Source organism: Culex quinquefasciatus, chromosome 3, assembly GCF_015732765.1.
Source record: "Culex quinquefasciatus strain JHB chromosome 3, VPISU_Cqui_1.0_pri_paternal, whole genome shotgun sequence".
Lineage (NCBI taxonomy): Eukaryota > Metazoa > Arthropoda > Insecta > Diptera > Culicidae > Culex > Culex quinquefasciatus.
Genome location: NC_051863.1, coordinates 155,008,109 through 155,035,165, shown reverse-complemented (window position 1 = coordinate 155,035,165; position 27,057 = coordinate 155,008,109). Strand labels below are relative to the sequence as shown.

The 27,057-nt window shown below is 41.7% G+C and overlaps 4 protein-coding genes across 6 annotated transcripts in view; 2 read left to right on the top strand and 2 right to left on the bottom strand.

The window, feature by feature from the left end:
• LOC6051819 (calcium-transporting ATPase sarcoplasmic/endoplasmic reticulum type) overlaps nt 1-2,631 on the top strand; it is a 35,913-nt gene extending 33,282 nt beyond the window's left edge. The window contains exons 11-12 of one of the 3 annotated variants that reach the window (XR_005278800.1): nt 547-1,194; nt 1,673-2,631. Coding sequence is in view for 2 of the 3 variants with exons in the window: in XM_038265164.1 (XP_038121092.1) it covers nt 1,673-1,701 (29 nt within the window). In the remaining variant the exon portion in view is untranslated. Of the gene's footprint in view, nt 1-546; nt 1,221-1,672 lie in introns of those variants that run through there. The other 2 variants (XM_038265164.1, XM_038265165.1) reach the window with 2 other exon arrangements.
• A 3,133-nt stretch (nt 2,632-5,764) lies between these two features.
• Nucleotides 5,765-16,917, bottom strand: LOC6051817. Its single transcript, XM_001868151.2, has 3 exons — nt 16,040-16,917; nt 6,400-6,882; nt 5,765-6,341 (listed from the first exon to the last, which is right to left on the bottom strand). The coding sequence occupies exons 1-3, from the start codon at nt 16,915-16,917 to the stop codon at nt 5,870-5,872; spliced, it is 1,833 nt and encodes a 610-aa protein (XP_001868186.2). The 3' UTR covers nt 5,765-5,869.
• A 236-nt stretch (nt 16,918-17,153) lies between these two features.
• LOC6051816 (serine palmitoyltransferase small subunit A-B) lies at nt 17,154-18,013 on the top strand. The gene is made up of 2 exons (XM_001868150.2): nt 17,154-17,404; nt 17,466-18,013. The coding sequence occupies exons 1-2, from the start codon at nt 17,296-17,298 to the stop codon at nt 17,594-17,596; spliced, it is 240 nt and encodes a 79-aa protein (XP_001868185.2). The 5' UTR covers nt 17,154-17,295; the 3' UTR covers nt 17,597-18,013.
• Nucleotides 18,014-24,910: 6,897 nt separating this feature from the next.
• Nucleotides 24,911-26,706, bottom strand: LOC6051815 (F-box only protein 28). Its single transcript, XM_001868149.2, has 3 exons — nt 26,478-26,706; nt 26,142-26,402; nt 24,911-26,085 (listed from the first exon to the last, which is right to left on the bottom strand). Exons 1-3 carry the CDS (start codon nt 26,589-26,591, stop codon nt 25,354-25,356), a joined length of 1,107 nt encoding a protein of 368 aa, XP_001868184.2. The 5' UTR covers nt 26,592-26,706; the 3' UTR covers nt 24,911-25,353.
• Between the last annotated feature and the right edge of the window lie 351 nt (nt 26,707-27,057).

The window sequence follows — 27,057 nt, the reverse complement described above, 5'->3', positions numbered from 1 at the left end:
CGAGTGACATTAAAAACGCCTGCTGTTTTTTCTGCTCTCTACCTCTACTATCTATTGTGCATGCCCCGAGATGCAAACCAAAACAATCACACCCCTTTTTGTCCAAAACAAACCACCAAAATCTCTTGCTACACGCTCTTTACTTCTGAAAATCAAACCTCCTCCTTCATCACCTTTGAAAAAATCATGTCGTTTCACGTAAGTACCATAAATTTCATCATTACACCGAATCGATGTAAGTTTTTCCATCCAAAGTGAACAGTCGCTGTCGTGGTAGTTGGTAGATTACTAAACAAAAACCGAGTTTGATAATTCCACAAAAAAAGTATTGTAACATTTTGAAGAAATCACTGTGATGTAAAATTAGTTAGATTAGCACAAGTTTTCTAAATTTACCTTTTTTGAAAATGGTAGCAGAAACAATTCACTTTGTGGTTGGTACCATTTTCAAACAACTTAAAACAATAGATGGATTGTAGTTATTCCCGTATGGAGCAATCCAATGTTAATGTCCTTTAATCTCTTTCTCTTTCCTCTCAACGACAGTCAACCCCGATTTCCATTAAGCACCATCATCCAACAAAAAGCCTTCCTATTGCTTCACCAAACCAACAAGTACTGTTGAAACCAACCGCCAATCCTTAAAAGTAAACAAAAACAAAAATCCAGCCAAAATCATCACCACCTTTTCCACCTGAATGCTTCTTCAATCCCTGGGAGGGAAAACAACCCAAAACAAACATGGTGGAATCGCGCGAGACCAAATCCGAAGGGGATTTCAACTCCGTGGAACATAACAGCTAGCAAAACCGGCCAGATCCTGTTTATTTCCATCCCGTGAAAGAGAGAGACAACCGAACCGAGCGCAACCGGAAATAGATCGATGGACTCTGACTTCCCTTCCCGGACCACCCTCAAAACCAAACCCGCTTCCCATCGTGTACCACGCCATCACCCCTATAAGAAAACCTCAACTGTCCGGAAACCCGGCTGTGACGTCAGCCTGACCATCACCATCACCAATCCCTGCTTCTTGTTTACAAAACCCTCTTTTCCACAACAACAACAACGGCAACAACCTTCAACACCCTTTCTAGAATTATATTAGAAAGATTGAATCTCTACAAATAAGTGTTAATATAATTCTAAGCAGTCGAGAGCGCGCAAAACGCAAACGCAAATCTACGCGATCAAGTAAAGTAACTTATTTTCTAACTTAATTAGTCAACTAGTTAGTGCAAACAAAAGAAAAACACAAAAAAACATCCCCCTTTTTGAAAGCGACCGCCATTTTGTTGTTTCCAAAACCCTCCATTTTAAGTTCCACAAACGCTTCTGTGACGTCTTCATCACCTTCTATCAAAACAACCCTACGCAAACACAGTAGGGCAACCCCCTCAAAACGCTTCAAAACCCAAAATTTTCCCCAAACAAAGCTTTCGTCAAAACTATCTGAAAACCCTACCCAAACTTTATCCGTGATTTCCGTACCCGTTTTCTTTTTGTTAAATTTTGTTCTGTCTATTTTTGTAAGGTTAAGTCGCTTGTCAACAAACGAAAACAACAAAAAAAATTACATCCACACATGCACCAAAACCTGCGACCGCAAGCGTCACAATTTTATCGAAATTTTCTCTCTTTTCTTCTCCTCCTTCCGACCGCCGCCGAGCAGCCAACGAAGTTATCAAGAAGTGGGAATAAGCAGTTTGCCCAAATCCTACACGAAGCTGCCCGCTCGCGCTCTCCAGCACATCATCGGAGAGCGTGAGCGCAACGCAAACGCAACGTAAGCAATCAAGAAAAACAAAAGAAGAAAACAAACAAAACCAAAAAGCGAAGCAATAAAGCACAAAAAGGAAAAATAAAAACCTAAAAAAAATATATCGTTATTTATTGAAACACCAAAATACACACACACAACCCATCTATGAAATGCAACCGGGAAGAGGCAACGACAGCCGGCTTCTTCCCGGGAAGGAAGTATTAAACCAAAGTAAACAACAAAAAACAACAATAACAAACATCGTGTTTTTGCCGACAACACTGTCTCTAAAATGACAAGTTTTTTTCTATTTCCTTTTCTCGTTTTACACTTGGACAAATTCGGAAAGTAGTGGAAAGTAAAGAAATCTTAAAATATATACAAATTTCAATCTAGTGAGCGTGTTCCAAAATCAAAAACCAACCAAAAATACCAAAAGTTTTGCCAAAGTTTTCTGACCTTAAAAGTACTGTTTTGAATTTGAACCCGTTGTAGCGAAAAAAAACAAACCATAACAAAAGCAGCAGTAGAAGTCAATTTCGGTTTTGGGGTAGAATGAAACGTTTATCTTTCAGGCAAACGACTCTATTTTTCTTTTCTCTAGTGAAAATGAACAATTGAAGACATTTTTTTCTCTCATTTATTACGTTTAAGTTTCGAATACACAACACATCTTGTCTGTTATACGCAAAATAGGAAAGATACGCAGAGCGCGAAAGGCTTAGGTTTATCCTTGTCTGTTTTTTGTTACCTTTTTAGTTTAATTTTTTTTTCGTTATTTTTGTTTTAAGTTTTTATTTTTTAACTATATGAGACAACAATGTAAATAAGCTAATTAAATAAAGTGAACAAAGGTTGAAAATAAAAGAGACATCGTCTTCTTGTTGAGTTGTAGCCATCGAAATTAAACTTAAAATCAAGCATTAAAAAAGGTTAGATATTTTACAAAGAGAACTTAATTTAACAAGAAACCAATGTGTGACGTTGACCGCCATCTTTAATTTTATGTCATTATTCATCTTTGTTTAAAAAAAGAACAAGTTAAAGTTTCACGAAAACAATAAATAAAAATCGTTTAAAATCACCGAAAGCTTTATCTCGTCGATTTGTGTTGCACAAACAGCTGAAATGCAGTTAAAAGTGTTGTCCCAACTTCGTTAAAATCCCCCTTTTCCCCAGCAAGTAATCCCCACTTCTCCTCTACCGTGCGGAACGACATTTGTAGGGTTGTTTCCGCCAAAGCGGCCGCCGCCACCACCACTACAATCTGCGCACATAACGCGCAGGATCGATTTGATCGTCATCATCGTCGTGTAGTTTTTAAACTCGTTACAGTGTTGTGTGAAAAGTGAGTTTTTGTTTTTGCTTGGGTTGGACAAGAAGTAGATACTTTGAGGAAAAAAAAGAATACTAGTTTACACTGTGTACTTGTAAGTTACTTAATCAAATAAAGATGACTCGTAAGCGAAACCAGAGCTCAATGGGGGTTTTGTCTGTGTTTGTGGAAAGAATCTTACTTACTTGGTTTAACTTCTTGTTGATTTCTTGGTTCAAGCTTCTCCACCTCGATTGTCTAGCTTGCGTCTTCAAGTCGGTGTAAAGACATTCTACCGTCTCTAGGTCTCTCGCAATTATGTCAATGTTGTCGGCATAAGTAAGTAGTTGAACCGACTTGTTGCAAATCGTGCCACTCGTGGCGATACGCGCTCTTCGCACAACTCTGTCAAAGTCGACGTTGAAAATGTTGATTCTCCTGTCACTGGCAAATAACATATTACACGAATCCAATTACACGGAACCCCCACACTATCCAGATCTTGCTACACTTGGTTCAACCACCTCACACGTTGCGACCCTTTCCGCCGCGTTCCAACCGGCTCTGAACTAAACACCAACTTCACCGGATTGATTGTCTGGTTCAGTCGGCGCGCATGCAGCATTCTTGCGACGTGTCCGGCCCACCGAATTCGGCCAGTCTTGGCGACCTTCCGAATATTATCTGCGCAACACCAAACCGAAGTGCGCATCTCTTCTGTTGCGCGAAAAAAATCTGTTGCACCGTACAAAAATTGAGTGGTTTGTCGTAAGCGTGTACATCAGCCTGTGGCGCAACAGGCTTAGACAGGTTCGGCTCGTATTTTGATTTTTGTCTGCCTTCACAATACTTGGCTTGCCGTAGAGTTGCGCTAGCTTGTGGTTCATCCTTATTTTGCATACATTGTTCTAATCGTCGAAAACTTCAAGCGCTTGCAGATCCTCCTCGAGCATCGTCCACGTCTCGTGCCCGTAGAGAACGCCCGGTATTATCAGCGTTTCGTACATGGTAATTTTTGTACGTCGAGATAGGGTTCCAGACCTAAAGGTCGTGTGGAGTCCATAGTAGGCACGACCATCGGTGATGATGCGCCTCTGAATTTCTCTGCTGCAGTTGTTGTCCGACATCACCAACTATCCGAGGTACACAAAATTCTCCACGACCTCGAACTCGTCCCCGTTGATCGACATGCCCCCAATCCAACCTTCTTCACTTCCTGCTTGAATTCGGTGTACCTCCTGGCCACCTCCTCGAACGTTCTGCCAACAATGTCCATGTCGTCGACAAAGCAGATCGGTTGATAATCGTGCCCCGCATGTTGAAGCCCGCCCGTCTCATAACACCTTCAAGCCCAATGTTGAAACAGAGGCCGGAGATACCGTCGCCTTGTTGCAGTCCCTTGCGCGATTCAATCGAGTCGGACATCGCACCCGAAATCTTCACGCTGCACCGTGCCCCGTCCATCGTTGATTTCACCAGTCTGATGAGCTTCCCGGGAAAGCCGTTCTCGTACATGTTCTTCCACAGCTCTTCGCGATCGACCGAGTCGTACGCGCCCATGAAATCGATGAACAAATGGTGCGTCGTGATCTGGTACTCGCAACATTTTTGGATGATTTGGCGTAGCAAAAGATCGTCGATTTCCCCTCCTCAAAGCCGGCTTGGTACGTCCCAACGAAATCCTTTTCTCGCTCCGACAGACGACAGAAGATGATCTGAGACAGCACTTTGTAGGCCGCGTTGAGAATAGTGGTGGCTCGATAGTTCTTACAATCCAACTTGTCCCCCTTCTTTTAGATCGGGCATATTACTCCCACTCCCTCACCCCTCCGGTAGCTGATCTGTGTCCTAGATCTTGACTATCAGCTGATGCAGATAGGTCGCCAACTTGTCCGCGTCCTCTTGATGAGTTCAACTCCGATACCATCCTTCCCAGCTGCTTTGTCGTGTTTCAGCTTCTTGATGGCATCCTTAACTTCCCTCTTCGTGGATGCCGGCTCGTCCCCGTCGTCCCCCATACCGCTGACCCTCCGTCAAGATTCCCCCGTCCTTATCTTGGCACATTTAGGCTCGCCGCATGAAACTCTTCCGGGACTGACTGAGTTTCTTGTAGAACTTTCGCGTTTCGTTGAAGCGATACAGCTGTTTCATGTCCTGGCACTCCAACTCTTCAAAGCGGCGCTTCTTATCCTGGCTTTACTGTCTTCGCGACTGTTTGTACGACTCCTTGTTCTCACGGGTGTTATGCAGCAGTCACTTGTCCCGTCCAGGAGGGCCCAAAGAGAAACTTAGCAATTTGCAAATTTGTCAAGTTGCCGATTTGTGCTGCGCCTTCATGAAAAAAGAGTCGATTATATCCGAGAAGTGCCTACCATCGATGACAACATGGTCGATTTGCGTCTCCGTGTCGTTTGATGATCTTCAGGCGTACTTGTAGATGATGCTGTGCTGGAAGAAGGTACTACGTATGACCATGTTTCGGAGGTAGCGAAGTCGATAGACTGGCCTCCTGGCCAGAATAAGCGTTTAAGTCGCCGATGACAATCTTGACGTCGTGCCTCCGCTTCCAGATCTCCTTCTTCACCGACTCCAGATCAGGTTCCGAGAACTGGTAGTTGTCTACTACCTATCTGTGAATTCATTAAAGACGCATTGAAGCTTGAGTTGATCAAACCTGACAAAAAATATAATTTCAGAGAGCGAACAAATGAAATTTATTGTCAATACACAGAACGCAACATAACAGTTACTGAAAAGAAATTACATTAAAATCAACGTAACAATCAAACACTTCATTCCGCTTCGGCAGCTTCCTCCTCCGCGCTGCTCTTAACAAACCTCGGATTGTGGATCCCAAAGCGGAAGCTAATCCTCCCGTCCTCGACAAAGCCCGAATTGTCGGCAAACACCCGCGACATCCGCTCAAACGGACTCCAGCCAATGCGCGTGCCCAGGCTAAACCCCTCGGACCCGTACTTACGCAGCGAGTACTGTCGATCGTCGTGGTTCACCAGCTCCACGTAGTACCGACGGCGAACCAGCTTCTGCTTCTTGGTGCGCGAGTTCAGCTTGATAAACACGGACAGGTACGACTCGTTGCAGCGTCGATTCGCCTTCGTGCGGACAACGTACAGACACCAGACCCGTTCCCGATGGTCGATTACGTCCTGTGAGCGCAGCGTTATCACGCGGCGATCCTTGTTCCTGTTCGAAAACTGGAGCTTCTCCAGCGGGATTCGAAAGTAGCCGACGGTGAACTCTTCACTGAAAACGATAAGTTACGTTAATAATTCAAGCAATTTAAACCAGTCAACCCGCATACGTCTCGTTCAGCTTCTTCGTCAGCTTCACGCAGTTCTTCGTCAGCTCCAGCTGTTCCTTCTTCAGCTCCAGTAGATTCGACGCCAGCGCCTGCACCTGCAGCACAACGTTGGCCGGTTTAATCCCAACGCGCATCGTCAGCACGTCCGCCTCCGTCACGAAGCCCAGCTCCTTCAGTTTGGCCATCTCGATCACCTCCACGCGGTCACTGTTGAGCTCGGTTTCGTGCTGAACGCGCAGCGTCTGGCACGGATCCTCGTGCGGCACCTCAATCAACACCCGGAACTGGACGCGATGCTTGAGCGCGCTCTGCTGCGACAGCTCAACGGTCAGATGAGTGCCCTTGAACACGCGCACGTTCCAAACGGTGACGCTGACGTCGGCGAGAATGTCGCTTCCAATCTGCTCGTACTTTGCGTCGTCAAAGTGGCGGAAGAAATTCTCCAGCTCGATCGAAGCCGTCACGAAGCGGGGCGTCAGCGAGCTGATGGGAGGGGGAGAAAAAATGGTTTGTCAAATTCCAATTCTGTAATAAAAAAAATGGAAAAGGGAAACTCTCCACGGTGTCCTCACGTATGATTCGCTTCGAGTTGGATGTTTTAGAGAGGTCGAATAGAAATGTGGATTCAATTTCAAATGCGCCTACGCTAGCGTTGAAAATCCGACGACTATGATTAAATTAGCGATTAAGCGCTGCCTGTAAAAGATCGTGCATAAACCACGCGGCCACCAAATTTTATTTTTTTCAAAAAAATTAAAATTCTAAATTTTAAAAGTTCAACATTAAAAATTCAAATATTTGATAATGCTAAAAAAACAAAATCTTGAAAAATTTAAAATAAAAAAATTTGTCAAGAGGTTATACCTAACCAAAAATTTCTGATTTAAAAAAAATTGATGGATTAAGGAATTTAAGAATTTGAGAATAAATTCAAGAATTTAAGAAATTAAGAATTTAAGAATTTAAGAATATAAGAATTTAAGAATTTAGGAAATTTAAGAATTTAAGAATTATGAAAATTTAAGAATTTTAGAGTTTAGGAATTTAAGAATTTAAGGGCTTAAGAGTTTAAGAATTTAGGAATTTTCAGAATCAAGGAACGCAAGAATTTGAGAATTAAAAGATTTGTAAATTTTAAAAATCAGAATTTCTTTAACTCTGATTTCCAAGATTTTAAAACTTTAGGGTTTTAGAATTTTCATATTTAAGAGTCTTTGATTTTGTTTTTTTTTATTTTGATTATTTTTAGTTCTTATTTTTTCATTCCTAATTTTTTATTTGTGTTTTATTTTTAATTTTGAGTTTTTTAATAATTTAAACTTTTTATTTTTTCTTCCAAGAATTCTCCATACTTAGCTATATGACGACGGTCGCTGTACTTTATGATATTTTGGTACAGGAATCATCAAATGATAGTTTTTTCTATCATTCATTTTTCATTTACATCACTGGTTATGAGCCTTAGACATTTCAAGTTTATAGAGTTTTGATCCAAGCTTTTCAAGCTTTAATTTGTTTATGTTTTAAATTCTTGAATTTTTAAAATAATAAAATTGAGAATTTAGATTTTATAAATTACAGTCCAGACTCGATTATCCTAAGGCCTCGGAAAAAAAATCACTTCAGATAATTGAATCATGAATATTTTTGTTGTTGTATTATTTTTGATTGTTTAGCTAAAGTAAGACTAGGGGTCTTACTTAGCGTCGTAGCTAGGAAAACAAAGAATGTTTCACTTTCTGGTCATATCATCTACCAAGATGAATCCTGACCTTCCCTTTCCTTCCCCTACTAACACAACTCCCCCACTTCCCGTGATGCCTGAAGGAGATGCTGTGGATTCAACGGTATCATGCGGTGTCAACAGGTATAGAGCGACAAACTCAGTGTCTGATGAGTCTGCAACTTCAAATATCGGACAAACATTCCTGCCTTTGTTGAACTGCATCTCCTTGGGGGGGTGCCGGTATTGACTTAAAGCAGAGATCTTCAGGGGTTATACAGTGAGGATGATTAGCTCCCACTATTCATCTGTTGATTCATTGTGTAACTTCAGCTGATCCGTCAATAACGGAGTAGCAGCTCATTGGCAGTCAACCACACACAAAAAAATATTACTGTAATGACAAAAGTATTTTACTTTCGAATTAAAAAGTTGCCAAAATTTGCTGAAAGGAAAGTTTTTTTCTTATTTAAAAAATGAAAACTTTTACTGCTACAGTTTTTGAAAATCTCCTTACTAACTGATTTAAAAGTCTTAACTTTTAATACGACTGTATAATTTCTTTCATTTTGACGTTCTCGTGTAACCGTGTACGACTAAGTTCCAAATGTAAACAAACACTTTGTTGGGTCCGGTGGTGCTGGTGCTGGTGAGTCTAGGACTCGGTCTAGGACACAAAGCAAAGCCGACCGCGGCAGCAGCCAGGACTCGGACGCGGAAACCTTCGTGAGCCAAACAGCAGCAGCGGAACGCCTTCGAAGGAGGGTGGTGCGGGTGCGGGACAAGGTCGAGTGCTCCAAAAGGACAAGGCCAGTTTCCTGCAGGAACTGCAGCTGTTCCAAGACCGGAATGGGTAAGAAGGAAGCTTGGGTGTTTTGTGAGGTTTGTGATTGATTTTGTTTGCTTTTGTAGGATGGGAGGTAGGAATGTGGATTCGCACCGGTTGTATTCGGTGGTGGTGGCCCGGGATTGGTGGTATCGAGGAGATGACGCTACCGAAGCGTCGCATGAACAACGAGTTTGCGTTCAAAAATATTAACTTCTGAGATCCGACGAGAAGCGGCATAATCGGAGGTGGTCAGCGCAGATGTTGCACTCGGTGCCGGCGTTTTACAACACCGGTGAGTATTGAGAATGTGTGCAGTGATTAGCAAACTTCACTTACTTTCATCTCTTTAAGCAACTTTCCGCCCACAAACGCTCACCTCGCCATGGTGCAGCTCCAGCCGAATGAACCTGGACAGCGAGTCGGTAAATCTGTCATTCTCGAAGGAGGATGAAGGCCTCATCAACCCCATGTTCCGGATGCGCTTCCAGGATCGGGAACTCCCCGTTCAGGCACTTCACTTCCCAGTCGGGAAACGGCGACCATCCTTCCCGAATCATCGGCCAACTCCTCCAAGACTGTCCTGATGAAGGCCGGAAACGTGACCATCCTCTACACTGCTGTCGCGCATCGAAACGTGCATCCGGAATCGTCCAGACTGGGGTCTTTGGAAGTGACCGGTGGCGTACCGCAAGAATCGGTACAGCTTGGATTCTGATGTTGGCCAACCTTGAGCAGAAGCGTTAAATACAATATTTTTTTCAGCATGCTGTTTTAAACTTTTAAAAATAAATATAAAAATCAAGCTAATTTTTCTGAAATTATCACTGTAGTATTAAATGTAGTTTATTCTTGCTATAAAAGGTTTCTTTTCCAATAAAAAGTAAAACACTTTTACCGATACAACGATTTTGTTCCATAAATGCATGGTAGTATCAAAAACTTTCCAACTTTTAAATTAAAAAGTTTGAACTTTCTACGAATATTCACTAACGCGAACTTTTAATCCAACGAGCGATCTTTTTAAGTTTAGAGTATTTTTTCTTTGTGTGCATGCTCATGCTCATGCTAAAGTAAGACCCCTAAACTACTCAAAAGTTGTAAATCCAAGATGGCGGCCAAAATGACGGTGATGAAATATTGAAAATAGGGGTGTTAAACTTAAAAGTGACCCCGTTCGTTTGACAACAGTTGGTGTCAAACCATCGGGGTTTGAGTGTAGTAATTTTTAAGACAATCAACCGTCAGTTCAAATTCGACTAACATGGGGTCGCAGAATTAGAATTTAATGTTAAAAGAAAGAATAAAAGAAATATGATTATTTTTCATGATTCGAGCATCCGAAGTTCCATACAAACCTTCGGATAATCGAGGCTTCGGATAATCGAGTCTGGACTGTGTTCTGTTTTAGAATTTATAAACTACATCTATTGTGTTTATTTTTTATTTTAATATTTCACAACTTAAGAACTCTAGAATTTGAAAAACAAAATTTTATGTTTAAGAATTAAAGAATGACGCTTCCATCTTTCTCGGTCTTGGGCTGCTACTCTCCAATTTCCCAGGTTACAGATTTTCCGGATATCACCATTCACTTGATCTCCCCACCGTGCGCGCGGTTTCCCTGCTCTCCTGCCTGTTCCGCCAGTTGGTTCGGCGCGGTCAAAAAGCAGTCTGACAGGCTGGCCCTCGTCCATTCGGGCGACATGGCCGGCCCACCTGAGCCTCCCGATTTTCGCCTGGGTGGCGATGGTCGGTTCTTCCAGAAACGCGTGCAGTTCGTGGTTCATGCATCTTCGCCACACTCCGTCAGACACCTGCACTCCACCGTAGATCGTTCGTAGCACCTTCCGTTCGAAAACTCCAAGGGCACGTTCGTCCTCCTGCCGCATCGTCCAAGTCTCGTGGCCATAGAGGACTACCGGTCTATTCAGTGTTTTGTACATCGTCAGCTTTGTGCGGCGTTGCACTCGATCCGATGTGAGGGTCTTCCGTAATCCGAAGTAGGCACGATTCCCAGCAAAAATACGAGTCCGGATCTCTTTGCTGATGTCGTTGTCGGCGGTTACCAGCGATCCCAAGTACACGAACTCGCTCATCTCCTCCAACTCATCATCATCCACAGCTAGAGGGGTGAGACTTGGGGGGCCGACGTCCCTCGAGCCCCTTCCTCTCATGTACTTTGTTTTCGTCGTATTCATGCCAAGTCCTACACGTCTTGCTTGTACCTTCAGTCGGGTGTAGACATCTTTCACCGTCTCCAGGTTTCTTGCTACAATGTCGATGTCATCGGCAAAAGCAAGCAGCTGGTAGGACTTGTTCATAATCGTGCCACTCGTTTCGATGCCCGCCCTTCGAATAATGCCCTCAAGGACGATGTTGAACAGCGCACAGGATAAGCCATCACCTTGCCGCAGCCCTCGGCGTAATCCAAAGGGTTCCGCTAAATCCCCCGAAACACGCACGTGACACATCACACCATCCAAAGTAGCCTTGATCAGCCGAGTCAGTTTATACGGAAACCCGTTCTCGTGCATAATCTGCTCTCTAATTTTAGAGTTACAGAATTTTAAAATTTGAGAATTTTTGGATTTTTAAAGCTCAAAATTAAAAAAAAAAAGAATTCAAAACATAAAATAGAAAAAAAAATTGTAAAATACAATTTTTTTTCTATTTGTTGTTTTAAATAATTTTTTTTAAAATTTTGAGCTTTTTAAAATTAAGAACTTTATTTTTTTTTATTTTAGAATATTAGAGGATTAGAACATAATTTTGACATAGGACTATGTCTCTACTTACTATATTGGGGGGCCAGTTCAGAAATTCGATCCAAAGCGTCACATTTAAGCGTTCAAAAAAAGGGGACATTTCGAACGCTTATATCTTTTTTCCGTGTGAATTAATCCAGACGGTTGAACCACCAATCGAAAGGGGAAGACTTCAGCTATCGTTTAACTACATAGAAAGTTTGACTAAACATAGTTAAAGCACTTAAAACATGCAATCAAAATGAGTAATTTTTCAGTACAAATCGGACAGATGACCAATCAGAGCGAGCGTATGCATTCGAGGCCGCGCCCCTTTTGTGCCGTTCTCCGGCTGTGCCGCTATTTAACCAGAAAATTTCGCAAAAGCAAGTCACTTTGGAACGAGCACTCGAACTGTGCACATCGGGCCGGCGCGGAGCAGCAGCAGCAGCAGCCAATAGAAGAAGAGGACCAGCAACCAGAAGGAAGAACCCCAGCAGCAGAAGGAGGAAATTCTTATAAAGGCGCACCAAGCGGACCGGTGGAAGTTACCATGATGTGGCGGTTCTCATGAAACATGGCCATTTCGACAGTAGTGGCCACAACCTGGAGTGGCCGGTGATCTCAAAGCAGGTTCCCCTGAGACCCGGAGGGCCTTTCACAGAACCATACGAGTTGTGGCAATATGGGTATCAAAATTCATGATTTTTGATACTGAAAATGCCAATGGCCATTTCGACAGTGGTGGCCAAAACCTGGAGTGGCCGCTGCCCTCAAAGAAGGTTCCCCCGGGCCTGGGAGGACATTTACAGAACCATACAAGTTGTTGCAATATGGGTATCAAAATTCATGGTTTTTGATACTGAACATAATAATGGCCATTTCGACAGTGGTGGCCACAACCTGGAGTGGCCGGTGCCCTCAAAGCAGGTTCCCCCGGGGCCTGGAGGGCCTTTTACAGAACCATACGAGTTGTGGCAATATGGGTATCAAAATTCATGGTTTTTGATACTGAACATGCCAATGGCCATTTCGACAGTGGTGGCCAAAACCTGGAGTGGCCGGTGCCCTCAAAGCAGGTTCCCCCGGGGCTCGGAGGGCCTTTTACAGAACCATACGAGTTGTGGCAATATGGGGATCAAAATTCATGGTTTTGATACTGAACATGAAAATTTACATTTCGATAGTAGTGGCCACAACCTGGAGTGGCCGGATATCTCAAAGCAGGTTCCCCTGAGACCCGGAGGGCCTTTCACAGAACCATACGAGTTGTGGCAATATGGGTATCAAAATTCATGGTTTTTGATACTGAACATGAAAATTGACATTTCGACAGTAGTGGCCACAGCCTGGAGTTGCCGGTGATCTCAAAGCAGGTTCCCCCGGGGCCCAGAGGGCCTTTTATAGAACCATATGAGTTGTGGCAATATGGGTATCAAATTCATGGTTTTTGATACTGAACATGCCAATGGCCATTTCGACAGTGGTGGCCAAAACCTGGAGTGGCCGGTGCCCTCAAAGCAGGTTCCCCCGGGGCTCGGAGGGCCTTTTACAGAACCATACGAGTTGTGGCAATATGGGGATCAAAATTCATGGTTTTTGATACTGAACATGAAAATTTACATTTCGATAGTAGTGGCCACAACCTGGAGTGGCCGGATATCTCAAAGCAGGTTCCCCTGAGACCCGGAGGGCCTTTCACAGAACCATACGAGTTGTGGCAATATGGGTATCAAAATTCATGGTTTTTGATACTGAACATGAAAATTGACATTTCGACAGTAGTGGCCACAGCCTGGAGTTGCCGGTGATCTCAAAGCAGGTTCCCCCGGGGCCCAGAGGGCCTTTTATAGAACCATATGAGTTGTGGCAATATGGGTATCAAATTCATGGTTTTTGATACTGAACATGCCAATGGCCATTTCGACAGTGGTGGCCAAAACCTGGAGTGGCCGGTGCCCTCAAAGCAGGTTCCCCGGGGCTCGGAGGGCCTTTTACAGAACCATACGAGTTGTGGCAATATGGGGATCAAAATTCATGGTTTTGATACTGAACATGAAAATTTACATTTCGATAGTAGTGGCCACAACCTGGAGTGGCCGGATATCTCAAAGCAGGTTCCCCTGAGACCCGGAGGGCCTTTCACAGAACCATACGAGTTGTGGCAATATGGGTATCAAAATTCATGGTTTTTGATACTGAACATAATAATGGCCATTTCGACAGTAGTGGCCACAGCCTGGAGTTGCCGGTGATCTCAAAGCAGGTTCCCCCGGGGCCCAGAGGGCCTTTTATAGAACCATATGAGTTGTGGCAATATGGGTATCAAAATTCATGGTTTTTGATACTGAACATGCCAATGGCCATTTCGACAGTGGTGGCCAAAACCTGGAGTGGCCGGTTATTTCAAAGCAGGTTCCCCCGGGGCCTGGAGGGCCTTTCACAGAACCATACGAGTTGTGGCAATATGGGGATCAAAATTCATGGTTTTTGATACTGAACATGAAAATTGACATTTCGATAGTAGTGGCCACAACCTGGAGTGGCCGGATATCTCAAAGCAGGTTCCCCTGAGACCCGGCGGGCCTTTCACAGAACCATACGAGTTGTGGCAATATGGGTATCAAAATTCATGATTTTTGATACTGAACATGATAATGGCCATTTCGACAGTGGTGGCCAAAACCTGGAGTGGCCGCTGCCCTCAAAGAAGGTCCCCCCAGGCCTGGGGGGACATTTACAGAACCATACGAGTTGTTGCAATATGGGTATCAAAATTCATGGTTTTTGATACTGAACATGATAATGGCCATTTCGATAGTGGTGGCCAAAACCTGGAGTGGCCGCTGCTCTCAAAGAAGGTTCCCCCGGGGCCTGGGGGGACATTTACAGAACCATACGAGTTGTTGAAATATGGGTATCAAAATTCATGGTTTTTGATACTGAACATGAAAATTGACATTTCGACCGTAGTGGCCACAACCTGGAGTGGCCGATGCCCTCAAAGCCGGTTCCCGGGGCCCGGGGTAACATTAACCGAAACATACGAGTTGTGGCAATATGGATATCAAAATTCATAGTTTTGATATTGATCCTGCAAATGGCCATTTCGACAGTAGTGGCCACAACCTGGAGTTGCCGGTGCCCTCATGGAAGGTTCACCTTGGGGGAACATTTATGACAATTTTGCCGACAAATCTATGAAACAAAATAAAATAATCTTATTCCAGATTTCACTAGCAATCCAGCAAAAACTCATTCAAATTGTTTGGTCCTATGTCTTTCGGTTATGTCTCTGACATACCATCTTGAACTTTTTTTCGAATTTTAGTGTTTTAAATTTTAGGATTCAGGAAAACGGTGCGACAATTTTTATTTTGTTTTAGTTTTATGTGTTTTGAGTTTTCGTGTTTTAAAATCTGACGATTTAAAAAAATTTGGAACTTCTCAGTTTTTAAATTTTGAAATTTTAGAATGTTAGGATAAGGCTTTCAGTCGAAAATTTACCAACACATTCAAACCTCTGGATGCCACAGAAGTTGGTTTGTTTGCATCGGAGTCAGCCTTCTCTCCGTATTGTTTATCATGCGATTTTTTTTACTGAACCCTCGATGTCAGCCGACATAATCTTATTTCGAAGGGACTCCGACACCTCGACGTTTGTTTACATCAAGACGTGACTGGGCCCAAAAAGCCATTTATTAAAAATTTAGGGTTATTAGGTTTTACGCCGACTCGATTTTTAGGTTAGAAATTTGACAGTTCGGCTGCACTGTTTACATTTTTTGCACGTGTGTCTAAGTAAAAATGTGTGTGCGTGCCTAATTAGGTTTTACAGCGTGACGTCACGAGCGCACACGCACACACATTTTTACTTACACACGTGCAAAAAATGTAAACAGTGCAGCCGAACTGTCAAATTTCTAACCTAAAATCGAGTCAGCGTAAAATCTAATAGGGAAATCGTCGAAAATCGACTAAAACCATGTAAACAGTGCACACAAGCTGCCAAATGACTCAATTTTTAGGTTAGAAATTTGACAGCTTGGCTGCACTGTTTACATTTTTTGCACGTGTCTCAATGAAAATGTGTGTGCGTGTGCGCTCGTGACGTCATGCTGTCAAACCTAATGGTGAATTCAAATTTTCAATGGTGAGTTATTGATCTTTCAAATCGGCCGTTACATTTTTGTTTAATGGATTTTGAAAGAGATTAATGTCTATTTGTCTGTAATTCCAGTAAAAGTATGTTTTTACGATGTTTGCTACTTGATATCCGAATTTGAATGATCGAAGAAATTTCAACTAGTTTGATTATTAGTTCTGATTGCCTGCGCAACTCACCTCTGAAAATCGAACCCATCAATCTGCGGCGGATGCAGCGCTGCCGCGTTCGGCACCAGCCCGTTCGCTTCCTCTTTCAACCGCTCAAACTGCTGAATCAACTCATGCTTCGGCAGCAGCCGCACCTGCTCCTGCAATTTCCGGAAGCTCTCGGCCCGCTTCACGGGCGCCTCCTTCCGCAGCTCGCACAACTTCACCTTCTCCTCCAGCCAGCTGCCCACCTCCTGCTTGGCCTTCTCCACCAGCCGGTCCAACTCCTGCCCTATTTCCGCCCCGTTGCGTCGGATCAACTGCTCGTTGAACTCCGTCTGCGGCACCAGCTGGCCAAATTCGTCCAGCGCTTCGCCCACCTCGCCCAGAACCTTCTCCATCTGGACGGAGCTTTCGCGGTACACGTCGTCCAGGTTGTCAATGACGTGTCGCTTGTGGTCTGGCGTGTTCAGGAAACATCCGCCGCAAATGCGCACCCCGCACGTCAGGCAGAACAGGTTCAGCTCGGCGTCATGATCACGACAGAGCTCCACCTTGCCGCGCTTCTCCTCCTCGACGCACGGGGGACAGATGGTGCGCTGGGTGAACGAGAGCCAGCAGTCGAAGCACTTCCAGCAGAAGCTTTTCTGGCAGAGCGTGCAGGAAATCGGATTTCCGGTCGATTCCTTGCAGGAACTACACGAGGTAACCGTCGGCTTCGGGGTTGGGGTCGCCATCATCGCCTGGGATGAGTTGTGGGAACCTTCGTTGGACTCGGACTTGATCTTGATGCGCTTGGTTTTGCTGCTGCTGCTGGTTGAGACCTGCTGCTCCGGGGAGATCCGTTTCTTTTGCACGTGCTTTTTCGTACTCTTGGAGGAGGGTGCGGGAGAGCTTTGGGAATCCATTTCGAGAAAATTCGTTGAACACGAACGGACACGCTTGCTGCGATTGAAAATAATCCAGCGGGGTTGGGGTAGAGTCCACAAATGACGTGACGATGACAACTGGACCACTTTTGAAAATGAGAAGTACTAGATTTCACAAGTAAATACATTCTAGTACTGCGAGGAGCTCATTTGTCGCACCCCTCCTCTGAACTGTCATCCCTTTAAATACATAAATAAAAATAAACGAAATGAAACGTCAGTGATTAGTGCGATTCTCTCCGCCGCGGACACCTCTTTGCTGCTGCTGCTGGTGGTCGATTCCCAGCCCTTGCGCCGTCATTAACTCGAGTGGAAGTGTTTTCCCCCTTGCAAGAACCATCGAAATCGCGTGACACGATGATGCAGCTGCTGGACAAGGTTCTCACCTTCATCAACTACTGGTGGTTCCGCTACCTGATGGTCACCGAGCTCTACATGGTCGAAAGCTGGGAACGCGTGACCATTCGTGAGTGCTTGTCGTGAATCACCTCTGTTTACACTTTTCACGACTTCTCAACCTCTTGCAGACGTGCTCCTCGTTTCGATCTTCATGCTCCAGTGGTACTTCAACTGTAAGGTCATCCTGCCCTTCACCGGAAACATGCTGGGAATTCTGCCGGTGGACCAGCAGCTAGCGCCGGGTTACCATCCCAAGTAGAGAGGTTACGCTTTAGGGTTAGGGCAAATTTAGGGCCGGACAAGTATTTTTGCGGGAAGAGAAATCTCACCCAACCCAACACTATGAAACATCCCAACCAATTTTAATAATCCACGAGAAGAGGAAATCAGAGTTTATCAACTTATACACGAATCTGATCAGCATGCATGGCGGTTGCTTCTCACTTAGTGAAAATAAACGTAGAAAACAACTAACTAATATATATTTTAACAATTAGAGTGCGTTCTATGTTGCTAATAGTTGTTGTTCTCCACTATTACTGATGGTCACCCAAATATTTAGTTTGAGCAAGTCGATTTTATGTTGAGGACATTATTTAAACCCAGACAAGAGATGTAATCTGAGCTCAATGAGTTTCAAAACGATATACACAACTTATTAAACATGTAAACGAAACAATTCCTTCAATTTACGCGTAGTCATATCACCAAGCCGAAGCCGAATTGGTTGTCAAAAGTTCGTTTTGGATTAAGTTCTTATCGGTTGCACAGATATGAAATTATATAGCTCATGAATAGATAAGCGGCAAAGTCAACCAATAGAGTGTGTGTGTGTGCACGAGCACCCGTTTTTTTTAGTTCGAGCATAAAGCTATCAATCATTTTGGCTCACACCTCGGTTATCATTGGTTTGCGTTCGGATTGGCGTCCGGTTGTCTTTCGGTTGTTCGGAGCACGTGAACGACGTGATGGCTTCGGGAATAGATTAGTTGATTTTGTATTTTGTCGTTCGTGGTGATTGTTGCACTCGATCCTAATAAACTCTCGATCGAGATTTCTCGATAGTAAGATAACGATCTATAATCGATAGAAATTCTACGAACGAGAAATCCCGATTGTGGATCGACAAACTATGATCGAAATTTGTAATATGAAGCAATTTCAAAAACATCAAAAAATCAAATAAAAAAACATTACAAATTTTATAAAGCACCGAAATTTCCAAACATCAAAAATTAAAAAAAACTTAAAATAAAAAAAACATCACAGATTTCAAAGACTTTTAAAAATTGCAAAAACTTAAAACAAATATTTTTTTAATTATTTTTTTCAACTTCTTAAAAATAAAAAATAAAATCAACGTTTGGTAAAATTTAAGGATTTAAATACTCCAGAATCGATTATCCGAAGTCCTCGAAAAAATTTCACTTCGGATAATCGAATCACGATTTTTTTTTTTTCGTTGTCATATTTTTGATTGTCGAGCTTAAGTATGACCCCTAAACTACGCTAAAGTGATTTAAAATGTTTAATTCCAAGATGGCGGCCAAAAGGGCGATGATGAAATATTGAAAAAATGCATTATATTCTAGATTTTATTATTTAATAGGAAATCAGCTATTCAAATTTGGCTAATAAAACAAGAAAAAGAATAAAACGAAAAAAAATGTGCGTGATTTGATTATCTGAATTCCCATACAAACCTTCGGATAATCGAATTTCGGATAATCGAGTGTGGACTGTACTTCAAAAAAATAATAACATAAAATAATGAAAATAACCTTTTAAATTTATTTATATTTTTAAGTCCTGGATTTTGTTTTGCTAAAATCGTAAAACTTTAATTTTTTTAAATCTTAAAAAAATAATCTTTAAACGTTTTAAATTTTTTGGTTTTTTTGACATTTTTGCAAGCATTTTTGAAACTTTTGAAACAAGGTAATAAAAAATAAAAAACGTCCTCATAAATTTGTAGTAAAGTATTTTTTTCCAAAATATGTATACAAATTAATTCAAAAAAATAAAAAGGGGAGGTCCAACAATATTAATACTTCGAGATTTTGAAATTTAATCACTCAAAATTTTTTTAAAATATATTAAAGTATTTAAAAACTGAAGAGCCCAAAATTTTTAAAAATTTAAACTTTTTAAAATTAAAAGAAATTTTAAATTATAATCCTAAAAGTTTAAAAAATCTGAAGGTTATAAATTTGAAAATACAATTATGCAAAACTTTCGCAATTTCAACCTCAAAAGTCAATAATATTACATAACAAAATATGTACCAAAAATTCAAAAACAATTAAAAATTTAACATTTATAAATTTGAAACATTCTAAACATGAAACTTCGAAAATGTAAAATTCAAACAAATTGTTGAGTGAAAATTTTTAATAACCTCAAAATTTAATTCTGTAATCCAGCGATTTGAAAAACTTAAACACAGATCGCTTTAGAATATCCGAATCTAGATCCGAATATGCTTGTCAAAAATTCCTCCCGAATAATCAAATCGCGAAATTTGTTACTCTCTCAAATCGACGGTAACAGTTCAAAAGGCATCATGTACATTTTGACACTTTCTGGGTTATTGCATATTCTGAAAGTACTCCTAATAAGCTGCCTCTCCACCAAAAATGAGCAATAGTTACTTCAGTAAAGTCTGTTTAATCATGATTTTAAATAAAGTAACATAAACAAAATCTCCGGCATCAGCAAAAAAGCAAAGTAATCCACTTTAACGACCCCCGGGTCTTTTGTGGTCTCTGTTGCAAGTTTCTGCTCATTTCTAGGCGTCCGAAGGTTATGTGTGGTGAGTCACCCAAAACCTCTTTTACGCAAATGGACCGACGTTTTACTTCCCCATCCGATAGAAGGCGTGGTCAGGCAAATCTCGTCTCGAAAAATGCCACCGGGTCCGTCTGGGATTGAACCCAGGCCATACTGGGATTTAGAGGCTACCACGCTAACCACTAAACCACCGGACCCGGCATCAGCAGTGTCTGTTTATAGGGTGTATCCCATTTGGCATAATGCCATTTGGCATAATGCCGTTTGGCATAACGCCGTTTGGCATAATGCCGTTTGGCATAATGGACGTTTGGCATAACGGTCATTTGGCATAATGGCCATTTGGCATAATGGTCATTTGGCATAATGATGTTAAAAATTCAAAATAAAGTTAATATTGGAATTGCTTTAAGAAGACCATAAATATGGTATTAGGTTGTGATAACTGCCGCCGAAAGCTGATTTTTTTCTTTCCATTAGATTTTTTTATTTAAAAACTGCTGGCTACACAGCAAAAAAAAAGTTGAATTTTGGAAGGTTGAAAATTTGGTAGGTTGAATATTCCCTCTTTTTTTGAGTAATATTACATAAAAAATGTGAAAAATTTGAACCTGATGAATATTCTTCAAAAACTGATGAATATTCATCAATTCCTGATGTAATATTAGACATTTTTTTCGACACAAAATCTGTTACCATTTCCTGATGAATATTACCATCATGGGTGCCCAGAACTTGAAACGTTTGTTCAAAACGTTGCTCCACATGCTGAATATTGAAAGTTTATATTTCTTTTAAAGAAAGGGACACTTTCTAAGCTTGCGACAACTGCACAGAATCAAAGTTGAATTTTGGAAAGTTGAAAATTTGGTTGGTTGAATATCACCTCTTTTTTGAGTAATATTACCTAATTTTTTTTTAAACATGTGAACCTGATGAATATTTATCAGAAACTGATGAATATTCACCAATTTCTGATGTAAAATTAATCTTTCATCAAAGAAAGTTTTTACTTCTTTGAAGAAATGTAAATTCAACTTGTGTCAGCAGTTATCACAAGTCAAGAAAATTTTCCCTTCTTTAATGGAGAGAAAATTCAAACATACAGGGATAATTCTACTCGTGTTAGTAGTTATCACAAGTAAAGAGAATTTTCCATTATTTAAAGAAGGAAAAAAAACTCACTGACTTGTGATGACTACTGACACAAGTTGAATTTTCCCTTCTTTAAATTATGGAAAATTATCTTTACTTGTGATTACCACTAACACGAGTTGAATTATCCCTATATGTTTGAATTTTCTCTCCAATCAAGAAGAGAAAATTTTCTTGACTGCTGACACAAGTTGAATTTACCTTCTTTGAGAAGTGAAAACTTTCTTTGATTTGAGATAACTACTAACATGAGTTGAATTTTCCCTTCTTTAAAGAAGGGAAAACTCCTTGACTGCTGATATAGGTGAATATTTTTAAAGGAAGGGAAAACTCGCTTTAGTTGTGACCACCGCTGAAGCGCATTATTCCCTTTTTAATGAAGAAAATTCAACTTTTATCAGCAGTTGTCACAAGTCTACAAAGTGTCCCCTTCTTTAAAGGAAATATAAACCTTGAGTAAGCAGTTGAGAGTTCAGAAAAAATGACCCGCAGCTTTTTTGGGTTAGATCCAAAGCTGAAGACGGTGAATATGTTTCTACGTATATGACAAAGTGGAATGCTTTACATTCGTGTTTACATTTCAAATAAAAATCTCAGTTTTGTGTATATTTGAATGGAAGTAGCGCCACTTGCTGATAAAATATTCAATTAATATTTACCCTGTAATTTGAATGAGTATATTTTGGTAGGATGAAACAAAATGAGCGAATTTTGCGTTCATTTCAGGTCATGATTCCCTGGATGCACTTAGCCCGAATCCCAAATATGAGCTTGATTGATTGTGACAGGACCTGGCGCTTTGACTTTGAAATTTAAATGGGATTTAAACCCGTATAATCGGTGCGTTTTGGTTTTGAGTTTTTAGTCCCTTATTGATTATTGAATTTTTCATCAACCTCATGATCCATAGTTCGTGTTCCAGGGAGCAACCCAGGAACAACCAGGGAACCGAAGAGTGCGACAAGATCCGTCAAATAATAAGAATGTTACAGATTTTATAACACCACCGCTGAAAACTTCAACTTTTTCTTTAAGCTCTTCGGCCAGCACTTGCTGCTACTGCAGAAAATATTGAGGCAGGCTACTCTCATGTAACCACCCACTGAGAATTTTGCTTGAGCCTCGACTCGATTCGGGCTCGATCTCGAACCAGATCGACTCATGGCTCGAACCAAAATTCTCAGTGGGCAAGCAAGCTGCCTGAAGAACTGAAGAAGTGTTATAAATTCTGTAACATTCAAAAAATTGCATCGTTTTCTAAATGTTAAGCTTTAAAATGTACTAAAAACTGCTGTCCTCATTCAAACTGTAGTGCCGATTGATCCCAGTCTATGGAATTGAAATAATTTTGAAAATTTAATATCATTATGCCAAATGACCATTATGCCAAATGGCCATTATGCCAAATGACCGTTATGCCAAACGTCCATTATGCCAAACGGCATTATGCCAAACGGCGTTATGCCAAACGGCATTATGCCAAATGGCATTATGCCAAATGGGATACACCCCTGTTTATATAGCCCTGTCAACCTGTCAAATAAAAGACTACATGAACCTCGTGACGAAAAAAAAGCATCATGAAAAAGACGCCATGTACATTCGGCGAAGAAAAACTTATTTTGCTTTTATATTAAAGGCTAGTATGGAGATCGGTAAGAAAGGGGTCAAGAAACAGCTTTACGAACAGCAGAACAAAGGAGAGGGAGAGTTTTCTTGGGGCTTTTCTTCACCCTCTCTGGCTTGCTTTCGCTGCCGCTGCTGCCTATTTGAATTTTTTCTTGACCGATTCCTTCCGAAGTGCATACACCGCTTAAAATGGGAATTGAAAATGGATGCTCAACATTTAAATGCGTTTTTCTCAAAAAGGATGGTGTGTACATGATGCTTTTTGAAATGTTGGCATCGAAATGTGGGTTTCTATCGAGGTTTCTATCCCAAAATAAGACTCAAAACATACTCTAAAGTTATCTAATTTTCTGTAATTTGAGATGATGGCACTTTAGAATTTAAGCAATAATAATTTGAGAATTTAAGAATTTTAGCATTTTAGAATTTAAGGATATATGAATATGAGAATAATTGAAGGATACATTCAACCCACCGGGGTTGGTCACTTTTTCGTTTGACACTTTTTAGTTTGTACCCCGTTGGTTTGACAAAGTCAAACTTAAAAGAAACAAACTGTCACTTTTTACACGGCGCTCACGCATATTATCAAAACAAACGTTTGGTAGTGTGTGTAAACTCCGTGTAAAGGGGGTGTCAAACTAAAAAGTGACCCCGTTCGTTTGACAACAGTTGGTGTCAAACCAACGGGGTTTGAGTATATGAAGTATATGGGTTTATAAATAAAGATTTTATTATAGTAAATTTGATTTTTAAAGATGATTTGAGATTTTTAATTTGAAAAGAAAATTTCAAGAAAATTTCAAATGATTTTTTTTCGTAATTTTTCGTTATGTTTAAATCCTTGACCTGGTGCACAGTTTATACTAACAGGCTATCGTAACCAATAAAACAACAAATTACAATTACAAATTTTTTTTTTTTTGTTCTTTACTTTTGTATTTACGATTTTTATTTTAACATTTTGTATTTTTTCAAAACTTTTGTTCTTTTCCTTTTTTTTCCTCAAAAACCTCAAACGCGCGCATAAGGATTCGTCGTGGCAGTTACGGTGTTCGCTTGGTAAGCGAATATTTATGGGTTCGATTCCCGTCAGCTCCCAACGAGATAGTTAAGAACATTGAAACTTGAAATCTGGATTTTAAAAGTAAGGTTCAATAAACGATTTTTTTTTCTATTACCCAAAAAAGCAAAAAGTTTATTTGACCCTTAAAAAAAAAACTTGTTGTTGTTTGAACATTACGTGCTCAAACTCAACCCACTTCAACGAATCATCTCTGCAGCAAACTTTACGTAGTAGGCCTGGCCACAAGGGTTTGTTCAGGTGAATAGATTAGAAAGTAGAAAGTAGTTGTAAGTAGTCTACATAAGCTTGACGAATAAACAATTAAACCACTTGAAAGAACTGAAAGCGCGCGTATCGTCCAACGCGCTCATATCGAAACGTCAACTTTTCTTGACCGCGTTCCTTCCGATCTCCGTCCATAGCTTTCGTGAAGTCGTGATGGCTGTTAATGCCTATTTCGAACTAACACGAGAACTGTTAAAAATAGTAAATGATTTATTAAATATTACACTTCGAACACCCCACACAACACGAATGCAACCATAAATCGGTGCGCTTGGTACGGTATGTCCGCGCATCCTTCCTCTCCTGTGCTTTCTGTGAAATGTTTTCCGTTCTCTAAATACTATTTCAAAGAAAGAAGAGAGCGATTTTATTATATTAAGCGAAATATCAAGAGTAGTTAATTTCCACAAGTAAGAAGTGAAGGTGGGTCAACATAATCAACAAAATATAAGAAATAACAACCCATGTATTTGTAATAAAACTTTTAAAGGGAAAAAAAATACTCAAAAAAATTCTTAAACTTTTATAGAGCGTGTCTATTATTTTCTGACTTTACCAGACACCAAATTGAACCGGAAATGTTAGCTCGAGGAACAGATTTCACAAGCAAAATCCATTTTGTTAAACGGCTTTAAAAAAAAAATGGCATTTTTTACTGGCTTTTGAAATTTTATTTTCTCACAAAGTTTTGCTCAACGAAGTTACATTCAGCGCGACGAATTGTAAAACTAGCTTCCTTACATACTACAGATTACATACGAATATTATATGAGTTTCTCTTTGTTTTAGTAATTTAGCAGTGCCACTGCCACAACATAACCTTTTCATCGTTTCAAGTGCTTGTTTGTTAGTTGATTTGCTAACGACTAAAAAGGAAACCAAATTTTGAGTTGACAGTCGACTTTCGTAGTGTTTCAGTATACAGTTTGTTAATTTTGAATACATATTTTAAACTTTGAATAGTGTATTTCTGTCTATTCAGCGAGAGCTTTTAAGCGACATCAAGTCGAATCGAAACCGGATTAAATTCCCTTCGTGGTTTCACTATTCTCTAAAGCTACTACAAAAAAATATATAAAGTGGTAAAGTGGTTAATCACGTTTGGACTTTTTGGAGCTGCTGGCGCCGTCCGCGTCCCCATCGGCCGCCGTTTCGTTGAGGATCCGCTTCAGAATGATGGTCGCCGAGCGTGGCTTCATGTTCCGGTGGACCACAACCGGCGTGGATTCCACCGACGAACCCGGTCCACCGCCGGCCTTGCTTAGGTTGGCCAGCAGTTCGCGGTTTTTCGTCTCGGATTCGTCGAGCCGGCGCCGCAGGTCGCGAATCTCCAGGCTGTTCCGCATGACCTGCGAGCGCAGCTGCTTCATCTGGTTCCGGTCGCCCTGGATCGCGGCAATCATCTTGTTGATCGTGAGGCGCATTTTGCGCGATTTGTGCGTCACGCGGACGATCGACGCCTGGTTGATGCGGCTGCCGGTGCAAGCCGACGGTGAACTTTGGTGGCACTGTTGAGATGAAGCGGACGGCGACGGAATCATCACCTTGTGCGGGGAGATTGGCGTCAGCGTTGGGAGGATTAACTTCTCGCCGTTGACGTCGCACGGCAGAACAACCTCGTTCTGGATGAAACCCGGCGTCGGGAACGGCAAGTGACTTCCGCCCGGATGGTGCTGCACGCCCATGATCCGCTTCAACCGGTGGGCAATGTTCTCGTCAAAGTGTTCAATCGCCATCGACGAGATGTCGCGCAGTTCTTGCAGCACCTCGTGCGCCCTCAACGGCTTGGACGTGCCCTCAATCAGCTTCAGAATGTTGAACACCTGAAAAGTAAAGATTTTGTAAGACTCTTCAAACAGGATTGAAGAATTGATTCTACCTCATCGATGACCTTGCCCGGAATAAAGCAGCACAGGTCTTTGTCCACGTACTTGGAGTACGTCATCGACAGCATCGAAATGCGCGTCTCGATGCAGGTCAGGATGTCCGAGTGCTTCGCCAGCGGATGGTTCCGCCGTTCCGATTCGCGCCTCGGCAGCTGCATCTTGATGGCCTTCAGATTCGCGTTGTGCCGTTTAATCATCTTCAGGAAGCCCCGATTCAGCAGCGATTGGCACACCTGGTCCACCTTCCTGCAAATCTACAATAGGACACAACATTAAACAATCTCCCCCCGCTTCTGCGTTCGGAAAGGATCGGAACATCCGACACTCACAATTCGCTTCTTGGCAATTTCGTCGTAGCTCAGGTATTCAAAGATTTCCTCGAGGATTTCCACCGGCAAATCCAGCACGTTCATGGCCTTCGGCGCGTCCTCGTTGGAGGCCATGGTGGGAACGCGGATTGAGGGACACGCACCAAGCGTTTTATTTTGGAAAATCTTGCCCAGGAAACGCGACCGAGAAGGAAAAAAACAAACTCTGTTTGGGATGTTGACAGTTTGCACGGAGAATCGGCATTACACTTTTTGCAGTTCGATTTTACACCACCGACTAGTTTCAACCCTCGAACTGAAAAAAGTGTAAAGTGCGAACTGCAAAAAGTGTAAAAGTTACATCTTTGCCAGTTCAGGGGTCCGAACTGAAAAGGTGTAACTTTTGGACTTAGAAAATTTTTGAAGAATCTGCGGAATCGTTTCACTCGCTGTCAAATCGGGACTTGGTGCAATTTGGATTTCGGTGGTCAGTGGAGTTGAAATGGTGAGTTTTGCCTCAGTTTGGGAACAGTGGCCGGAAAAGGCACCATTCCAGTTCCCCCAGACCGGATAACCAAGAATTACGGAACAGTGAATGTTT